This window comes from Haliotis rufescens, unplaced genomic scaffold, assembly GCF_023055435.1.
Source record: "Haliotis rufescens isolate VD_foot unplaced genomic scaffold, xgHalRufe1.0.p SCAF_7, whole genome shotgun sequence".
Taxonomy (NCBI): Eukaryota; Metazoa; Mollusca; class Gastropoda; order Lepetellida; family Haliotidae; genus Haliotis; species Haliotis rufescens.
In genome coordinates, this window is record NW_025964361.1 from 53,629,030 (window position 1) to 53,651,779 (window position 22,750).

Below are 22,750 nucleotides of genomic sequence, written 5' to 3' on the forward strand. Positions count from 1 at the left end.
ACATCCACACGTAACACTAGCCCTCCAACACACATCCACACGTAACACCAGCCCCCAACACACATCCACACGTAACACCAGCCCCCCAACACACATCCACACATAACACCAGCCCCCCAACACACATTAACACTTAACACCAGCCCCCCAACACACATTAACACTTAACACCAGCCCTCCAACACACATTAACACTTAACACCAGCCCCCGAACACACATTAACACTTAACACCAGCCCCCCAACACACATTAACACGTAACACCAGCCCTCCAACACACATTTACACGTAACACCAGCCCCCCAACACACATTAACACTTAACACCAGCCCCCCAACACACATTAACACGTAACACCAGCCCTCCAACACACATCCACACTTAACACCAGCCCCCCAACACACATTAACACGTAACACCAGCCCCCCAACACACATTAACACGTAACACCAGCCCCCCAACACACATCCACACTTAACACCAGCCCCCCAACACACATCCACACTTAACACCAGCCCTCCAACACACATCCACACTTAACACCAGCCCTCCAACACACATCCACACGTAACAACAGCCCCCAACACACATCCACACGTAACACCAGCCCCCCAACACACATTAACACGTAACACCAGCCCCCAAACACACATCCACACGTAACACCAGCCCCCCAACACACATCCACACGCAACACCAGCCCCCCAACACACATCCACACGTAACACCAGCCCCCAAACACACATCCACACTTAACACCAGCCCCCCAACACACATCCACACTTAACACCAGCCCCCCAACACACATTAACACGTAACACCAGCCCCCCAACACACATCCACACTTAACACCAGCCCTCCAACACACATCCACACGTAACACCAGCCCCCAAACACACATCCACACGTAACACCAGCCCCCCAACGCACATCCACACGTAACACCAGCCCCCAAACACACATCCACACTTAACACCAGCCCCCCAACACACATTAATACGTAACACCAGCCCCCCAACACACATTAACACTTAACACCAGCCCCCCAACACACATTAACACGTAACACCAGCCCTCCAACACACATCCACACTTAACACCAGCCCCCCAACACACATTAACACTTAACACCAGCCCCCCAACACACATCCACACTTAACACCAGCCCCCCAACACACATCCACACTTAACACCAGCCCTCCAACACACATCCACACTTAACACCAGCCCTCCAACACACATCCACACATAACACCAGCCCCCAACACACATCCACACGTAACACCAGCCCCCCAACACACATTAACACGTAACACCAGCCCCCAAACACACATCCACACTTAACACCAGCCCCCCAACACACATCCACACTTAACACCAGCCCCCCAACACACATCCACACGTAACACCAGCCCCCCAACACACATCCACACGTAACACCAGCCCCCAAACACACATCCACACTTAACACCAGCCCCCCAACACACATTAACACTTAACACCAGCCCCCCAACACACATTAACACTTAACACCAGCCCCCAAACACACATCCACACGTAACACCAGCCCCCCAACACACATCCACACGTAACACCAGCCCCCCAACACACATCCACACTTAACACCAGCCCCCCAACACACATTAACACTTAACACCAGCCCCCCAACACACATCCACACGTAACACCTGCCCCCCAACACACATCCACACGTAACACCAGCCCCCCAACACACATCCACACGTAACACCAGCCCTCCAACACACATCCACACGTAACACCAGCCCCCCAACACACATCCACACTTAACACCAGCCCCCCAACACACATCCACACATAACACCAGCCCCCCAACACACATTAACACGTAACACCAGCCCCCCAACACACATCCACACTTAGCACCAGCCCCCCAACACACATTAACACGTAACACCAGCCCCCCAACACACATCCACACTTAACACCAGCCCTCCAACACACATCCACACGTAACACCAGCCCCCAACACACATCCACACGTAACACCAGCCCCCCAACACACATCCACACTTAACACCAGCCCCCCAACACACATCCACACTTAACACCAGCCCCCAACACACATCCACACTTAACACCAGCCCCCCAACACACATCCACACTTAACACCAGCCCCCCAACACACATCCACACTTAACACCAGCCCCCCAACACACATCCACACTTAACACCAGCCCCCAAACACACATCCACACATAACACCAGCCCTCCAACACACATCCACACTTAACACCAGCCCCCCAACACACATCCACACTTAACACCAGCCCCCAACACACATCCACACTTAACACCAGCCCCCCAACACACATCCACACTTAACACCAGCCCCCCAACACACATCCACACTTAACACCAGCCCCCCAACACACATCCACACTTAACACCAGCCCCCAAACACACATCCACACATAACACCAGCCCTCCAACACACATCCACACTTAACACCAGCCCCCCAACACACATCCACACTTAACACCAGCCCCCCAACACACATCCACACTTAACACCAGCCCCCCAACACACATCCACACTTAACACCAGCCCCCCAACACACATCCACACTTAACACCAGCCCCCAAACACACATCCACACATAACACCAGCCCTCCAACACACATCCACACTTAACACCAGCCCCCCAACACACATCCACACTTAACACCAGCCCCCCAACACACATCCACACTTAACACCAGCCCCCCAACACACATCCACACTTAACACCAGCCCCCCAACACACATCCACACTTAACACCAGCCCCCAACACACATCCACCCTTAACACCAGCCCCCCAACACACATCCACACTTAACACCAGCCCCCCAACACACATCCACACTTAACACCAGCCCCCCAACACACATCCACACTTAACACCAGCCCCCAAACACACATCCACACATAACACCAGCCCTCCAACACACATCCACACTTAACACCAGCCCCCCAACACACATCCACACTTAACACCAGCCCCCCAACACACATCCACACTTAACACCAGCCCCCCAACACACATCCACACTTAACACCAGCCCCCCAACACACATCCACACTTAACACCAGCCCCCCAACACACATCCACACTTAACACCAGCCCCCAAACACACATCCACACATAACACCATCCCTCCAACACACATCCACACTTAACACCAGCCCCCCAACACACATCCACACTTAACACCAGCCCCCCAACACACATCCACACATAACACCAGCCCTCCAACACACATCCACACATAACACCAGCCCCCCAACACACATCCACACTTAACACCAGCCCCCCAACACACATCCACACTTAACACCAGCCCCCCAACACACATCCACACGTAACACCAGCCCCCCAACACACATCCACACTTAACACCAGCCCCCAACACACATCCACACGTAACACCAGCCCCCAAACGCACATCCACACTTAACACCAGCCCCCCAACACACATTAACACGTAACACCAGCCCCCCCCCCCCAACACACATCCACACTTAACACCAGCCCCCCCCCCCAACACTTAACACCAGCCCCCAAACACACATCCACACTTAACACCAGCCCCCCAACAACTAGACCACGATTTGTTTTTGATCCAGCACAGATTTTTTGCATTGATTTAGAGGATAAAGCAGTGGTGATGTAAAGGGATGCCATTCTGTAGTTGTGTCTTGAAGGGCTGATAAGGGGTTGTTGGCTGATACTGCTGTTCCTAACAACAGCTCTGATTTCTCAAATATTGGTAACATATTTTCAGTGGAGAGATAATTTGCATTTGAAGCGTTTCAGATCAGGTATGCTGAGCTCCAGATAACTTTATGAGCAGTTGAGTTTTTAACTCTAGATTTTCGAATTTAATTGGGTTATTACATTTTTGTTGGGTTACCAATATTTGTTCACTCATTTATTTATTACTTTATTGGGTTTTTCCCAAAATTAGTGAACATTTTAAGATTTAAAAGAATGAAATGATGTTTTCAATGTATATACTCTTCTAAATAGATAGGCTTACCTTCGGAGGTGTCTCGGAAATTAACTCCTTAAAGTGTACGCATGCTGAAAAAGCTTCATTGGGTATTTACGCGTGCTGTTTTTCATTTAATGCATGCGTTTCTATACGCAAGTTAATTGAAAGTAATTGGGTTTTGAATATTTTGGGGGGTATTTTACACAAATATGCTGCTTATCTGTAGCTCTGGGTATATTATTAGAAAGGGGATGAAAGCTGCATTAGCCACTCATTAGCCACTCATTAGCCACTCATTAGCCACTCATTAGCCTTCCGCCCTGTTAGAATTGGTCTTCAGCAACCTTGCCTATGCTGGTCATAAGAGGTGGCCAGCAAACAAAAACCATTGCTAACATCTTCGACATCACAGAGTATGTACCAGGAGGAGCATGCCACAGCATCGCTAATAGAGTAAGAAGACCCATATGCTGTTGTACAAAGCCATCTTATCGTTAAGGTGGTCAGGTTCACTGACTTGGCATCTTCCCGAGGCAAGAGAGTTAACTGACTTTAAAAGTCCAGTTTCCACCCTTGCCAAACTAGGCTGGTATTATGGAGTTACTGACTTGGTTGATGCATGTCATTTATCCCATTTGCATATATATCAATGCTCATTATTTCCATCACTGGATTATCTGGTCCAAACTTGATTGTTTACAGACTTCATATGACGGGAATATATCTCAGTGCAGCATTAAACAACAAACTACCAAAATTGGTTTTAGTAAGATGAGTATTTTGCTCATATTTATTCCAGATAATCACTAAATACAGGGGGCGGTCAGATAGCCTAGTGGTTAAAGCGTTCGCTCGTGACGCCGAAGACCCGGGTTCAATTCCCGACATGGGTACAATACGTGAAGCCCATTTCTGGTGTCCCCCGCCGTTATATTGCTGGAATATTGCTAAAAGCGACGTAAAACCATACTCACTCACTCACTCACTCACTCACTCACGAAATACAGATACAATTAATGCTGTGAAAAATTGAAAATGTTAAGCCAGAAATTAATTTCATCTTTTTCTTCTGAAAACTGAGCTGGCCATATTGATCTTTCGACATTTCACTTTAAGAAATATTGCCTCATGACCTAGCAGGCGAGCGAACCTTTTCCCATTACCGTTAATGAACATAAACTAGTGGTTTATGCATTCGCTCGTATTACTGAAGACCTTGGTTTGATTCCCTACATGGGTACAATATGTGAAGCCCATGCTTGGTGTTCCCTGCAGTGATATTCCTGGAATGTTGCTAAAAGCAGCGTAAAACGACACTCACTCATATTTAGGTTATTGCCTGTGTGATTTTCATCCGAAACCTTGTGTTTCTTAACATTGCTAACGACCCGTGAAGATCCGGTAAGAATAATCATCCAGCAACCCATACATGCCGTAATAGGGGATTGGGTGGTCAGGCTTGATGCATGTCATCGTATCCCAATCGGGTGGATTGATGCTCATGATGTCAATCACTGGATTGTCTGGTGTAGACTTGATTATTTACAGACCACCATCATATAGCTGGAATACTGCTGAGTCCAGTGTTAAACAACTAACAACAAAACAAGCAAAAGCCGCTAACATCGCTAACATCTGCGACGTTACAGAGTGTGCACCAGAAGGAGCATGCAATAGCACCATTAATAGAGTAAGATGACCTGCTAAACAAAGGGAGGACAGATTTATAACTTGCAGGTCTGTCCTAGCTCTCTACCGCTCTACTTGAATAAGACAGAACAAAATCCCATTAGAGATCAGGGATGAATTTCACTTCATCGCACTGTAATCTAGACTAATTATGATGATGGTCAAAAGAAGGTCAGTGTGAAACAGACAAGTTCTGTCTGACACAGCAATAAGACCCTGAGCGATGTCTACCTAAGCTGTCAGCCAGTCCAGACACTCTATTGCCACAATACAGATAAATTATACATATTCCTTGGGAAGGCTTCCTTGGAGCACCTCTATCATTAACTTAAAGGCTGAAACTCCCACACAAGTTGAGTGATCAGAGCCCCTGGTATGTGATATGTACACCAAGCCTGTGTTTTCACTAGAAATAGACGTGACCCACTGCTATCTGTGATGAGCACAGAGCGTAGGATAGCAGCTGATGATAGACTTAACAAGAGTGTAGCTCTGCTTTTTTCATGATGTAATTAAGGGATAATGATCTTTTTTTCTCGGTTTTGTTTGTGATGTTAATGGATTTCCTTTTAAATTTGGAAGTGCGTTCAGAAGATATTGACGAAGGAGTTTAGTGTGGCCTTGATCTTAACAGACATGTTAAAATTGTTTGTGAATTATTGACTTAAGCTTGGAGCTTCGTCATAAAAAATGTTGTTTGTGTTTTTTGTGAAAGGTATTTGTTCTGGTTTAGTCATGTTGGGAAATTATTTGTTCACAGTATATGCAGAATTGTGTGATTTACAAGTCAAAATGTCAGAAAATGTGCGGTTTATGTATTTTGGGGGTAAAAATGAAAATATTACTAAATTCGAGGGAATAAAGTTTTGTCCTTTTCTTAAGCTCAATGGGTATAGAAATGGAGGCAGGCGGATATAGGTTTAACTACATGTGTCTCAGTAACATCATAGACCACCTCCGTGGTCTAATGGTAGAGCGTCCGCCCAGAAAGCGGAAGGTCCGGGGTTCAATCCCCGACCTCGTCATACCAAAAGACGTTAAAAGATGGTACTTGTTGTTACCCTGTCTGGCGCTCGGCATTAAGGGGCTAAAACAAGGACTGGTCGGCTCGGAGTCAGTATACTGTGTCTGAGTGGGGTATTCATGTTAAACTGCGGCATGGTATCTCAGTGAGCTAGCACTATAAATCGGCATCAGTCCGGACTAGTACAAGCAGCCACACACACAAATACACGTGCATGCACGTCGCTATATAAGTGCAATAATCTTTGACGCGACGTTAAACCCCATTTCACCTCACCCAGTAACATCATAATGAATTATAAGTGACACTTTCTCCTGCTCAGAAAAGAAGGGCCATCACTTTTATTCATTGCTGGTCACAACACTGATCTAGTCTTAGGCCTGACAAATTTTGGAAGCTTCATATCAGACTTTGAAAGTAATAAATCATTGCAGGGGGAATTTATCTCATGAATAAAAGGAAGTTTGTGTCAAAAAAAGTGAAAATAGTTTCCTATGATGAATGACTTGCTTGCTCTATGATTAAATTTTCCTGAACAATTTTTGCCGTTTATCATGTTCATGGTGAAAATGAAATAATAATTTGTAGTTTGAGAACACATTTGGCTCATCAGGTGCTATGGCATATTTTACTGGGTTTGATAGATTAGATCTTCGTAATAATAAGGATAAGAAAAATAAATGAATTGTCCGACCTCGGGAAAATATATGTTTGTGAGTTAAATGACAATGTTCTTCAGGAAGCGGTGTTGTGTAATGATTAGTATTGCCTGACGTTGACTCTTTAACTAAGAGTTGATTGATGGAAGATTATTAGGAGATATGGAGGAGAATGTACACACCCACCCAACTGAATCAAGGCCTTGGAAGAGATGTTTTTTACCTCTGTCACATGAAATGAAACAACAAAATGGAAATTCATTCATAGAAACATATGTTTTGTAATCGTATATTAAAAATGATTACACCGGATGTGAGCAAGACTAGTGAATGTCCGCCATCCTCCATCATGGGCACATCGTGAGTGAAGTGGGAGATCGTTATACACGTTACGCATTCGGCCCAGGAAAGCCATTGACTGCATAGATGGCCCAGTTGTCTTAAGGCCCCGCGATTTGCTATGCAGAGTTGCGTCCCTTGGGCAAGCCAGAAACCTATGATTGTGGGTTTGAATCCTGGTTTACCCCATCAGTTTCTAGGTTTGTCAGCACCATACCCTTGCCTGTGGGTTTCATTCTGACACTTGCATCACTTCAGGCTTTCCTCCCACTTTATGTTGACATGCTGTGAAATCACTGGAATACTGTAAAGGCGGCGTTAAACCCAACTCGCTCTAAAATGGCGAATATCAGAAAAAACAGATATGAATTTTGGAATAAGTAGAGGTCAAAGAGGCTACGGGGCGGTCGGGTAGCCTCGTGGTTAAAGCGTTCGCTCGTCACGCCGAAGACCAGGGTTCGATTCCCGACATGGGTACAATGTGTGAAGCCCATTTCTGGTGTCCCCCGCGGTGATATTGCTGGAATATTGCTAAAAGCGGTATAAAACCATACTCACTCACTCACTCACTCACTCACAGAGGCTAAGTTTGGTTAAAGTTGCATTCCAGATTATTGCACTTATATAGCCAGGTGTGTCCTTGCTTGTCCTCTTCTAGTCCAGACTAATGCAGTGAACCTGTATCACAGTATATTGCAATACAATGCTTTTGCCCATACTAGGGATGGTTATTGGATGTTTAGAGTGTAACACAATACTTTATAATGCACAAGGCTGTATTGTGATACGTATCACAATATATTGTAAAATTCAAAATTTTGAATTCCCAAGCTATTTGAAACATCAAACTAGGAATTGAAGTTCATAAATGGAACAAAACAGGTGCTGGAACAGCATATGTTTACTTATTCAATAAATACACAAAGATGCACGTTCCGGGGGACAGTGATCACTTGGTGGTACACCACTGCCACAAAAGAACTCCAGAATGTGAACTTGCGTTTTGGAAATACGGAAACAGTTGGCAAGTGTATCACATTAAACACATGATAAAAATAACTTTTTGAAATCACCCGACATACCGAGCATTAAAACATGATATTGTGATACGATACGAACCTCAATTTACCGATATATATAGCCTACACACAGCCCTAATATTCTGATATTTTTTAGTCAATAGTAAGCTTATTACTATTTACTATTTACTATTTATTATTCATATAGGGTTCAGATTACACGAGTTAGTAAGAATCCATGTGAATAAACGTGTAATGTTGTATTTACATGTCATACAGACATCAATGTTAATGGGCGGGGATGTTGACATCACAATCTCCATAGAAGATACTACTTCATCTTCACAGCTAATTTCGTAAAGCATGGATAATAAACAGATTATTGCATTCGTCATGTAATAATCACATTTATCTTCCATATGGTTCAAGATCAGTTAGTCAAGTTCCATACGAGGCACATATGTAGTAATGACTTCACACAGAAGTGTTGATGCAGTACAGACCACATCGTCGTAATGTTGCCATGTGTCGTATTGAAGTAATGTGGATCCTGTTAGCTTTAACGTGTAAATAATAGAGAGATTATGACATTAGTGTGTGAACATCCTACTGATCTTACACAGCTCATGTAAGAATTTGCTTGGGAGATACGAAAAAGTCACAATTTTTGTAAAACTTTTACGACACTCGTGTATATTAACTCTACACAGATCATGATGTCTACTCCTGCTCTTCTTGTACACATCTTTAGTGTCTGCCTCCGATATAACTCACTGACACCTTCAGGATAAAATACAAGGTTTAGTGTCTGCCTGATATAACTCACTGACACCTTCAGGGTGAAATACAAGGTTTGGTGTCTGCCTCCGATATAACTCACTGACACCTTCAGGATGAAATACAAGGTTTAGAGTCTGCCTCCAATATAACTCACTGACACCTTCAGGATGAAATATAAGGTTTAGTGTCTGCCTCCGATATAACTCACTGACACCTTCAGGATGAAATACAAGGTTTAGAGTCTGCCTCCGATATAACTCACTGACACCTTCAGGATGAAATACAAGGTTTAGTGTCTGCCTCCGATATAACTCACTGACACCTTCAGGATGAAATACAAGGTTTAGAGTCTGCCTCCGATATAACTCACTGACACCTTCAGGATGAAATACAAGGTTTAGTGTCTGCCTCCGATATAACTCACTGACACCTTCAGGATAAAATACAAGGTTTAGAGTCTGCCTCCGATATTACTCACTGACTCCTTTAGGATGAAATACAAGGTTTAGTGTCTGCCTCCGATATAACTCACTGACACCTTCAGGATGAAATGCAAGGTTTAGTGACTGATATAATGCAAAAACACCTTCAGAATGAAATAAATACAGGGCTTAGTATCTGACTGATATAATGCATAAACATCATCAGGATGAAATACGAGGTTTAGTATCTGCCTCCGATATTACCCACAAACACCTTCAGAATGAAATAAATACAGGGCTTAGTATCTGACTGATATAATGCATAAACATCATCAGGATGAAATACGAGGTTTAGTATCTGCCTCCGATATTACCCACAAACACCTTCAGAATGAAATACAAGGCTTAGTATCTGCCTCCGATATTACCCACAAACACCTTCAGAATGAAATACAAGGCTTAGTATCTGACTGATATAATGCACAAACATCTTCAGGATGAAATACGAGGTTTAGTATCTGCCTCCGATATTACGCACAAACACCTTCAGAATGAAATACAAGGCTTAGTATCTGACTGATATAATGCATAAACATCCTTCAGGATGAAATACGAGGTTTAGTATCTGACTGATATAATGCACAAACACCTTCAGAATGAAATACAAGGCTTAGTATCTGACTGATATAATGCACAAACACCTTCAGAATGAAATACAAGGTTTAGTATCTGCCTCCGATATTACGCATTAACACCTTCAGAATGAAATACAAGGCTTAGTGTCTGACTGATATAATGCATAAACATCTTCAGGATGAAATACGAGGTTTAGTATCTGACTGATATAATGCACAAACACCTTCAAAATGAAATACGAGGTTTAGTATCTGCCTCCGTTATAATGCATAAACATAAGGTTTAAATACAAGGTTTAATATCTGCCTCCGATATAACTCACTGACACCTTCAGGATGAAATACAAGGTTTAATATATGCCTCCAATATATCACACTGACACCTTCAGGATGAAATACAAGGTTTAATATCTGCCTCCTATATAACTGACTGACACCTTCAGGATGAAATTCAAGGTTTCTCTAATGTCTTTTGATTTAACGCACAAACACCTTCAGGATGAAGTACAAGGTTGCTATGATATCTGCCTCCTATGTAACACACAAACATCAGTTCACTCTCCTGTACCTAAACACCTCATGTTGTTTATAAGAAGTAGCATCCCAGCCTGATAATCACAAGTTGCCATGACGCATGTACCAACACGACATGGATGGAAGGTTTCCTCATCTGCACCGAGTGAGCTCCACCCTCGTCTGTTAGCTGCACAGTTCACGTCAGTAGAAGCAACATATGCTGAACACTTGGTATTTCATGCCAGTCTTGATCATGTTTCACTGACAGACCTGCCTTGCTGACTTCCTCCATATTTATACACTTCTAGTTGGTCCTGTGGCAGGCCATCCTGAGGTGTACTGACTGTATCACAGTCTTGAATGTCAAGTGACATGACCCCCCAAAGTAATTCTTAATTATCATTTAATTATGCAGTCATGACTCACATACTGTGACCAGGTCTGACTTCACAAAACTTTGCTTCATATATGAAATGTACACAAGATGTTTTGTCTGTCAACAGAAATGAAATGTACAAAATATCTTAGGACTGCATTGATCAAATTTTGTCTTCATGTGAAATTTCCACAAGATCTGCTACGTCTGTGTACACCTAACTTTGCCTGACATGAAATTTCCACAAGATTTGCTAAGTCTTTCTACACATAAATCTGTGTTGTATGAAAGCTACACACAACTGAATACTTACATCACTCCAACAGGAAAACAGTAGCACCAGCTTTGGATAAGGGAAATAGGTCAGCACCAAGTCAAAGCAGGTTATGGCTCATTTATGACATTGTAATAAATAGTTACAGATGCTTAGGCAGAACTTGTGCACCAGGAATAGGTGAGAAGGACCTGGTCACTTGAAGGAGAATGGAACTGTTTAAATGACCCAGTTTGCAAGGAAAGATAGCAGTGTGGTTCTATTTGTTTTCAGTCTCATTAAACTCACCTCTTAATGGAGCTTTGTTTAGCGGTAGCAAGATCTGATTTTAATGAGATTGATATGTTTTTGTTATGGAGGTCACGAGGAAGCATGGAATGTTTCATATTAATTTTTTAATAGTTTGATGTGAGTGAAGTGTGTTTCACTTTCCTGTTTATCTGTGAACTGCTTTGCATAAGACAGTTTGTAACAAAGATTATGTAATGCAGGGTTAGAACTAAACTCAAAAGCTTCACTAGCCCCGGTAAAGATAAAATGACTTTGTAATGTTAAAACAATGGGGAAATTTGTACTAGCCCGAATGAATTTTTACTAACCTTGGGCTAGCGGGCTAGTGTTAATTTCTAACCCTGTAATACATTGGAATATTTGAGTTTTATCATTTTACTGTATGATCAAGCCATGGGCCTAATGAACAAATAGGGTAATGAATTTCTGCTTTTTTCAGGGAAGAAAGGGAATCCTATTTAATAACTTCTATTTGATAATACTTCTTTTAGAGATTTGTTGATACATTCTCTGGTTAGTATTTTCATATCAAAATGAAGTATTCAGTTATAGCAATGCGAAATGGTAAGACTTTAATAATCACTAACCTTAGCATGTTTGAAAATGGTTTCGTGCCCCTGTGTACTTTGTATGTTGAATACGGTACACCTTTTACTGGACTACAGAAGCCATTAATTATTTTTGATCCAGCAGATCAGAAATTTCATTTAATTTCAAGCACAGAAAAGTTTATAACTATCAGCACAGATTTCAAAGATATCTTTTAATTTGAAAGAACTTTCTTCATTGAACTGACCTTTCAGAAAGATCGTGTTTCGATGGAATTACCTCGCAATACATTGTTATATTAAGACATGCTAGGATAGACACATGATACAGTAGCATCTGTATCGAAGTCAGTAGAGCCCTTTAATGATGAAATATCAAATAACTCTTCAACATGGTCTGTCATAGTGGGAATTTTTAAGTGTCAGGGAAACTGACAGGAAGAACAACTGACTTGTAAACTCTCAACACACAGCTCACCTACCTTTTTGCCTGTGATTGCTTAGCTTAGTGGGAGAGTGGTGTGCGAAGCTTTCGGGGAATACTAACATATGTGTGTGTTGTGCAAGCGGAGGGGGAATTGGGGAAAGACTTCAGATGTGGCAAGACTTTGTGCCGGATATTGATATCCAAGCACTCAGGTGTATAACGAGAAGGAGAAGTGGGTCACAGACTTGTCTTAATGTTTTGGGTCATCTTCTGCCAATCAAGGCGCTACTGTTCTGCGCAGCGTGCAGTGTCATGGGTACGGAGGGTCTTATGGCTCGTGGGATTACATTGGTGAAGCATTCAGAAGCAGTGGCATCTCTCTCTCTCTCTCTCTCTCTCTCTCTCTCTCTCTCTCTCTCTCTCTCTCTCTCTCTGTTTTCTCTTGCTCTCTCTCTTTTTCTCTTTCTTTTTCTCTTTCTCACTTTGTTTTTTTCTTTCTCTCTTTCTTTTTCTCTTTTTCTCACTCTCTCCCTCTCTCTCTTTCTCTCTCTCTCTCTTTCTCTTGCTCTCTCTCTCTTGCTCTCTCTCTCTCTTTCTCTCTCTCTCTCTTTCTCTTGCTCTCTCTCTCTCTTTCTCTCTTTCTCTCTGTTTTCTCTTGCTCTCTCTTTTTCTTTCTTTTTCTCTTTCTCACTCTGTTTTTTCTTTCTCTCTTTCTTTTTCTCTTTTTCTCACTCTCTCCCTCTCTCTCTTTCTCTCTCTCTCTCTCTTTCTCTTGCTCTCTCTCTTTCTCACCCTAGTGGTTAAAGCGTTTGCTCGTCACGCCGAAGACCCGGGTTCGATTCCCGACATGGGTACAATGTGTGAAGCCCATTTCTGGTGTCCCCAGCCGTGATATTGCTGGAATATTGCTAAAAGCCGTGTAAAACAATACTCACTCACTCTCTTTTTAACTCTCTGTTTATCTCTTTCTCTCGCTCTCTTTCTCTTTCTTTTTCTCTCTTTCTTTCTTTCTCTCTCTCTCTCTCTCTCTCTCTCTCTCTCTCTCTCTCTCTCTCTCTCTCTCCTTACACACACACACACACAAATTGTGTTGTTCAAACAATCAAAATGCTTTGTAGTCAATTTTTATGACAGATGTTTTCAATTTCCATTTATGATTGATAATTGTGTTGTAAGCTGACGAACACAATTAGCACCAACTTGCCTCTGAGGCCAGCTGCTGGCAAACCTATTGGGAGGGCCATGCCTGTAAATAATTCATTCTGGCAAGACGAATCAGTGGTTTCATGCTATGAACAACATCAGTGTACAATGATACAAAATCAACCTTTTCACTGCCTGATGCCGGATTCATTTAGGTCGCCTCATACGACAAGCTATATTCCAACATAAAACCACTTTCATGTGTTTAACAAGCATCATATCTTCAAAGTAACTGTGTTAAACTTTCTATAAAGATAAATTCATGTCCACAGCAACTTCAAATAAAAGTCTGACTTTGCCAGTTCAGTGTTGCTGTGAGGCTGCAGAGATTGAGAGTTCCACAAGTTTCACATAATTGATTCCCTGGCAAACCTGTGTGGCTCTGATTGCGCACACCGTGTGATGTCCATGTCTTTTATCTATCGAACATTTCAGCTAGGTGTGATTAGACCCCAACTACAACTTCTTTGTTCAGTGAAACCTGGCTATAAAAATGTTGGGAGCTTCTATATATACTTAAAGTGACACACACTACTGATTATTTAATGATGAATTTGTGTATTTTTTGTGTGCCATTTTCAGACACCAAGTTAATTATCATGTTGTTACCTCATGTTTACCCTGATCAATGAATCATTTGAATTACATTCTCAGCTCCCTGGGGAGTGTTAAACCCACAGTGCCTATGAGATGCTAGAAAGTTATTAGTCACGTTACCATCTCATCCTACCGGGTACCCATTTACTGAGTACTACACAGTGTTTAAGTTAGTACTATTTGTATAATTAATTATGATCCCGCCAAATTCATAATGGTAAGGTATCAATAGAATTAAGGAAAAAGTTCTCGTTCAAAATAATTACCGTCTCGTTTAATGTTTGTTGTTTGATGCTGCACTCAGCAATATTCCATCTATATGACGGCGGTCTGTAAGTAATGTAGCCTTGACCAGACAATCCAGTGATTTACTTCATGAGCATTGATCCACTCAATTGGAATACGATGACATGCATCAACCAAGTCAGCGAGTCTGACCTCTCGATCCTGTTAATCTCCTCTTATGACAAGCATAGTTGCCTTTTACGGCAAGAATGGGTTGCTGAAGATCTGTTCTACCCCGGACCTTTACGGGTAGACAAAGTTCTCAACTTTGGAAGTTGTTTTTGTAGTACATATCATAAGGAATAGTGATGAAAGTGACTTTTGACCAGTGACCCCATGTTAGCACTAGTCCTGTAGTCCTTGTCAAACTGCCCAATAGCTAGTTATCGTAAGGACCAGTAGAAATTTGCCATGTATAGGATTTTGCTATATGTTATCCTTATAAGGACTAGTGGTCTAGAAATTTTAGTTTCTTCACTGCAGTCCTACATACCTACGTTTCATTAATCCATAAATTTGTCCATAAATCCATGAATCGAGCAGAGTTCACAGAGAATGGATACTGACCAGATTATCTGACAGTATACATGAATATATAGTGCATCCAGTTTGGGCACAGTACCATTGAACGACACTGGTTATTTCAGGTATCTTATGTGTCCACTGTTACACTGACACATTTAATAGCAACATTTCCACTTGTTTCACTTCTAAAATCTGCCCCATGTGTGTATTCAGTGAAGGAAGGCGAAGTTTAATGTGTGCATTATGCGTTTTCATAACACAATACACTGAAGCTAGCCAAGCCTATCTATTGTGTATATGTATTACAAACATATAAGAAAGAGCCCCTTTCAGACTGTCAATACCACTGTCATTTCCTGTGTTCCACGTTACACACTGCCTTGCTGCTCTCAATAAATGGATTCAGTTTTCTCGAAATCGAATGTCCTAGTTTACTACTAACCTGTATATGGGAAGGGGTTTCCATAATCGGCACAATTCAGGTGTGGATTTTTACCTGTGAGCTCAGGTGTGTACGTTTACCTGCATGCCCCCCCCGGCTTCAGCAAATAGCCAGGTCAAAGGTCATGCTAAGGTCAGGTTCAGTCGTTATTTTCGGCCCCAGGTGGAAGTCACTCATGAGTACCGGGGTAGTAAACTAGTCCTTTAGGCTGAACTCATTCAGCTCTGATGGCCACATTCAACATCGTTTTCTTGTATTTGACATTTTAATCAGGTCAAGATGATGGGATGTCCTTGGGACAGGCATCTTTATTAGCTCAAATTCTTTCTCTGATCTCGTTATGGGCATGACATCGTATTTCTGACATTCTGATTAAAGGAAAATTACTTGCCTTTAGCGTAAGATCTGGCGTCGATTTAAAAGATCAAGTTCAGATTAGATTTCCTAAAGTTTCAAATTATTGGAAAATATTGTAATCATTTCAATAAAGATGGATGTTATCAACTGAAATGCTTTGACAGTGTCAGGGTGAACTTGTGTCTTTGGTTTCAGCCATTCAACAGTGATGGCCTCTTAAGACTGGTCCTTGAGCAATCGATGCTGGTCGTTAGAGGTGACTTCATGTCTCCGATGGTCAGGCTCTGTGACTTGAATGAAGCATGTCTTTGTTCCTATATACTACATGGGACATTACTCATATCATCAATCACTGGATTGTCTGGTCCAGACTTGATTGTTACAGGCTGTCGTGATATACCGTATTCGACGTAATAAACGCCCCGATCTAATAAGCACCCATATTTGCTAATATATATTTGCTAGTGAACAATACCAATTAGCACCCCTTCCCATTGATCAATGTACACAAGACTTATTGATTCGTGTATAATATGCACTCGTGTGTTATATGCACCCTTAATTATGGGCAATTAAATTCTGAGAATATATCTGTCATGTATGATACGCACATACTTTCCTTTTGTATCATTTCAGGCTGTCAGCATAAACTACGAAATTTACAATCTTTCAACTCTGTTTTTTTCTCACCAAAATTATATTCTAATAAGAGCCCCCTATTTCCAATTTTGAGAGTTCCCCGGGTGCTTATTACGTCGAATACGGTAGCTGGAATATTGCTGAGTGCAGCTTTGAACTAAAAAATGCCATACATGTTGGTTGATATATGAAGACTTACTCATTCAAGAGATATTAGATTGGTTCGAAGGACAAGCGAACATACTGGTATGTTGTGTGTACCAATGCTCATGAACGCATCACATGTGACGTCATAGATCCATGACTCGAGATGCACCATTTGTCTCGTGAAGGATTAGCGTGTAAAGTTTGGAAATCATGTGCAGCATATAGTGATAAGAATAAAGACACTTTTGTTTAGTTTTGTCATTAATTGGTACACATTGAAATCTCTTCTTAACGTACATACAGGTACTTCTCTATGTGTTTCTATGGTTCGTGGTGGGTTTTTTTTGGTGGTGAGTATACATACCTGCGATGAGTATCCAATAATGTGATGGAGTGAGTGTTGTTTGGCACCACTTTAAGCCGTATCACGTCTGCCTGGAAATAATCAAGTCCATGAATACCAGTGACTGAAAACATGAGCAATATCCATGAAAAACCTGATGATTCTGACCACCTGATTAATTTTTGTCGTCTCTTTGGACAAGCAGTGACCTTACCTGGTCAACAACGGATTATCACAAACTAGTGTATGAGAGAAGGAATATTGCAATACAAGAATAAGCAACTATTTGCAGCCACACAGAACAGTGAGGAGGTGTGAGACACGTGCCCCATATATCCACATCAGCAATTTTGCAGCTATTTGTGGGGGTTCGAGTAATTATGGTCGATGCAAACTTGGAAAGGCTTTTCCTATGAGGCTAGGTTGTGCACCAATCCCTTAGTTTGTCATCATTAGCAGCAAATTATTTTCTTCAAGTTGTTACTAATATCAGGAAAAAACAACTTGTCCCTACGGACATTTATAACAGTCAATGATTGCAGTCGTTTCTAATCCTGAAAAAAACAATACCAGACACCTCACTTTTCAGGATCAAATGGATGACAATCTAATAATGGCTATTTACCGGCCTAATGGATCATTCACTATTCGGACAAAGTAGTGCTGTGTATGGGTAAACAAGATCACTCCCGACCGTGGCACGGAGTGGGGTAGTATCTGCTCGATGAATGGGGCTTCACAGACTTAATTCATTTATTGGTATCTTGATGTATTGATTTTTTGCCAGTGCCTAAGATTTTTCATGACCACTAATTGTTAAGCCAGAAAAATAAATTATGAGGACTTTTTCTGTTTGCTCATTTTTGACAAATAAACATCCGAAGAACACGTTATCATGTTGTTGTAGCCTGATGAAGAACAGTTTATGAACGCGGCATAATGGACACCTGTCTCGGAAAGTATGTTAATTGTCCGTCTTGGAGGAGTTCCTGACACTTTGATGCCATCCTCCATCATGAGTAGCAGAGTGGAGATGTCTGTGATTCAATTTACAGCTGCCAAGTTTGGTCGGGTTGTAGCATTTGTTTGATAGGCTTCAATACACTCCTTCCCTCCCTCTCTCTCTCTCTCCCTCCTTCTTTCTCTCTCTCTCTCTCTCTTTCCCTCTCTCTTTCTCTCTCCCTCACTCCCCACTCTCATGATTACACTGGAAGCAATACCAGCTAGATTAACATGTCCCAAAGTAGTATTTATTTCATGGTCTGTGTCCAATAAATGCCTTGCAGTATTCTGTGACCCGTGAAGAATAGGTCTTGCTATAAAAGGCATCTATGCTTGTCGTAAGAGGAGACTAACGGGATCAGGTGGTCAGGCTCGCTGACTTGGTTGATGTATGTCATCACATCCCAATTGTGTAGACCGATGCTCATGATGTCAATCACTGGATTGTCTGGTCCAGACTCGATTATTTACAGATCGCTGTCATACAGCTGGAATATTGCTGAGCGCTGCGTTAAACAACAAACAAACCAACAAAACAGTATTCTGTGAGTGTAAGCGGGGCGATTATGTTGTTCAGGTGATGGCAGGTCAGCTTGCTCAGAGGTGTGTTAGCCTGAAGGTTCTAGTGGAAATAAATGGAACAATCTGGTGTTGTGGCACCTTAGTTACACTTAGTTACACTACCCATTACCAGATATTAAATAATAAATTAGTGACTGGTATTTCCGGTGTTATGTGATCGCGGTGATCAGCTGATAATGTTTTCTGAGATGGGGGAAAACATCGTGTCATTGGAAAACTTGAGTTTATTTAAAATGTTAGTAAATTTTGGGAGCCATGCTTTACCACGCGCTATATTGAAGGGCGCAATAGCAACATTATTTAATTTAGTGAGAGTGGTTTTACGACACTTTTGACATTATTCCAGCAACATCACTTCTCGGAACACAAGGAATGGGCTTCCCACATTGTACACTTGCTGGGAATAGAACTGAAGCTGTCTGTGTGGTAAACGAACACTTTACCACAAGGCTACCCTATCAACCTTACATCAATTGCGTGACAGATTAACTTCAGTAATATGAAAGTATTGGTAACCCTTAACCTTTTTTAGTAGTATACTTAAGTCCAGCTTGATTTCATGGTTGTCAATAGGTTTTGACATGAGGCAGCCAAGTATGGACTTCTTGATAAATCATAGGCGCCAAATTTGCAGTTAGGCTGCTTTGGCAGTAAGAATTGCAACAATACAATGTTTTCCTTCAACATTAAAGAGACGGTGTGTGACATGCGGTGGGCTGTGCATGCAATATGCACCACACCCTTGTTAATTGTCGTCCATAGCTGTCAGTGCTGATTGATTACTTGGAGACAGAAACCTACAACCTGATTAATTCGTCTTCAATACCGAATGTTATTTGTTTCATATGACTGGTTTAATGATCACCTAGGTATAGACAGACATATTCAAAGATTATGATGATATTTTCTAAATGTCATGTTGGAATGGTAATGTTGGAATAATGGGATTTTTTGTCCAATGATCAGTGTTTTTGATTTACAGATGTAGGTTAGATTCAGGGATGGCGATGTGGATACATGATACTGTGTAGAAATGACTCGCTTTCAAGGAGAAGGAGAAGGCGAGATTACATTTCCCACACAACCACTCATTAGGCATGATGTTTCCCTGCAAATGAACATCGCACTGATGTCAAGGCAGCATGTACTTATGTGTTTCTGATTCTGTGACCATAATTTATTTATATGTTTATAAGACCAAATGTCAAAGCAAATGATGTTATTCATACCACCTCAATGCGAATCCATGCCATCTCGGAAATTCTGCTGAATAAGCTAAAAACAGAAATTTTGATGGGTTTTGCCTTTTGAAATAATGATATGTCTTTTGAGTTCAGGGTGAAGTTCCATGCCATCTTATCCACTGCATTCTATTTGGGAATCTAGAAAATGTTGAGAAATATTAAGTATATATACGTTTTGTGTCTTTAAGCGCCAGCCCTTTGGATTCAAGTTTAGAATAGATCCTCAACAGCCTTTGTTGGTCGTAAGAGACATCTTAAAAGAAGGGGGCGGTCGGGTAGCCTGGTGGTTAAAGCGTTCGCTCGTCACGCTGAAGACCTGGGTTCGATTCCCGACATGGGTACAATGTGTGAAGCCCATTTCTGGTGTCCCCCGCCGTGATATTGCTGGAATATTGCTAAAAGCGGCATAAAACCATACTCACTCACTCACTCACTCTTAAAAGAAGGAAGGGATCATCCGGCTTGGTTGATGGAGTGTCAACACACCATGGGTCAACAACTTGGGTCATTGCTCATAATATCAATCACTGAATTGTCTGGTTCAGACTTGATTATTTGAAGTCAGTTTTCATATAGCTTGAATATTGCTCAGTGTGGTGTTAAGCAACAAATGTGCAGGTCTGTAGTTGTGATTGGAAAGGATATAGACAACTATAAGACAGCTTCACATTACGTCTAAATATTGCTTAACTTAATGCATTTGACAATGTCAACTGATGCTGAAATACTTGTATTTCAGGTTGTATGCAGTAGATGTCAAAATTCAACCCCAGAGCTCAAAAACAGGATTATGGAGTTACTGAAAGGTAATAAATGAAAGAAATTGAAATGTTTCCGAACTTGCATTAATCGTGTTGTAGGATATGATTTGGCTTTGATATATGAAACACTGATCTTCTGCACAAATACACTGGTCCACTAGACAAATACACTGGTCCACTAGACAAATACACGGCCCCACTAGACAAATACACCGGTCCACTAGACAAATACACGGCCCCACTAGACAAAAACACTGGTCCACTTGACAAATACACTGGTCCACTAGACAAATACACTGGCCCACTAGACAAATACACTGGTCCACTTGACAAATACACTAGTCCACTAGAAACATACACTGGTCCACTTGACGAATACACTGGTCCACTAGATAAATACACTAGTCCACTTGACAAATACACTGGTCCACTTGACAAATACACTGGTCCACCAGACAAATACACTGGTCCACTAGACAAATACACTGGTCCACTTGACAAATACACTGGTCCACTAGACAAATACACTGGTCCACTTGACAAATACACTGGTCCACCAGACAAATACACTGGTCCACTTGACAAATACACTGGTCCACTAGACAAATACACTGGTCCACTTGACAAATACACTGGTCCACTAGACAAATACACTGGTCCACTTGACAAATACACTGGTCCACTAGACAAATACACTGGTCCACTTGACGAATACACTGGTCCACTAGACAAGTACACTGGTCCACTTGATGAATACACTGGTCCACTAGATAAATACACTAGTCCACTTGACAAATACACTGGTCCACCAGACAAATACACTGGTCCACTTGACAAATACACTGGTCCACTAGACAAATACACTGGTCCACTTGACAAATACACTGGTCCACTAGACAAATACACTGGTCCACTTGACAAAAACACTGGTCTGCTAGACAAATACACTAGTCCACTTGACAAATCCACTAGTCCACTAGACAAATACACTGGTCCACTAGACAAATACACTGGTCCACTTGACAAATACACTGGTCTACTTGACAAATACACTGGTCCACTTGACAAATACACTGGTCCACTTGACAAATACACTAGTCCACTAGACACACACACTGGTCCACTAGACACACACTGGTCCACTAGACAAATACACTGGTCCACTTGACAAATACACTAGTCCACTAGACAAATACACTGGTCCACTAGACAAATACACTAGTCCACTAGACAAATACACTGGTCTACTAGACAAATACACTGGTCCACTTGACAAATACACTAGTCCACTAGACAAATGCCAGTACGCATGAATCAGGACAGTTATAATGTAATCGGGTTGCACAGACTAGTAAATATTATATGTCTCCATATTTTGTTTATTTAATTTGATCCCCCCGGCATATAAGGCGGATGGATATAGTCGATGCCTCGTCTGTCTGGCTGTCCATCCCTCCTGTCCGTCCATAATGATTTTGTTTCCATAGCACAACTAGAAAGCCGTTTAATATTTCTCAACAAAATCAGATGATTTGTTCTTTCAAATTTGTGGGGGGGATTTGTCATCTTCTGATGACTCTTGTTTGTCAAGAGAAACTGATAAAGCATT

General features: G+C 41.8%; 2 protein-coding genes across 2 annotated transcripts in view; one reads left to right on the forward strand and one right to left on the reverse strand.

The window, feature by feature from the left end:
* The window catches only part of LOC124133683 (phosphatidylinositol 3,4,5-trisphosphate 3-phosphatase TPTE2-like), an 89,474-nt gene extending 77,626 nt beyond the window's left edge, over nt 1–11,848 (reverse strand). Inside the window, exon 1 of the mRNA XM_048387283.1 lies at nt 11,788–11,848. The gene's annotated coding sequence lies outside the window, so the exon portion shown is untranslated. The remainder of the gene's footprint in view (nt 1–11,787) is intronic.
* LOC124133682 (ankyrin repeat and LEM domain-containing protein 2-like) overlaps nt 1–22,750 on the forward strand; it is an 87,284-nt gene that overhangs the window by 53,635 nt on the left and 10,899 nt on the right. Inside the window, exon 6 of the mRNA XM_046498143.2 lies at nt 21,120–21,186. Coding sequence (XP_046354099.2) covers nt 21,120–21,186 — 67 coding nt within the window. The remainder of the gene's footprint in view (nt 1–21,119; nt 21,187–22,750) is intronic.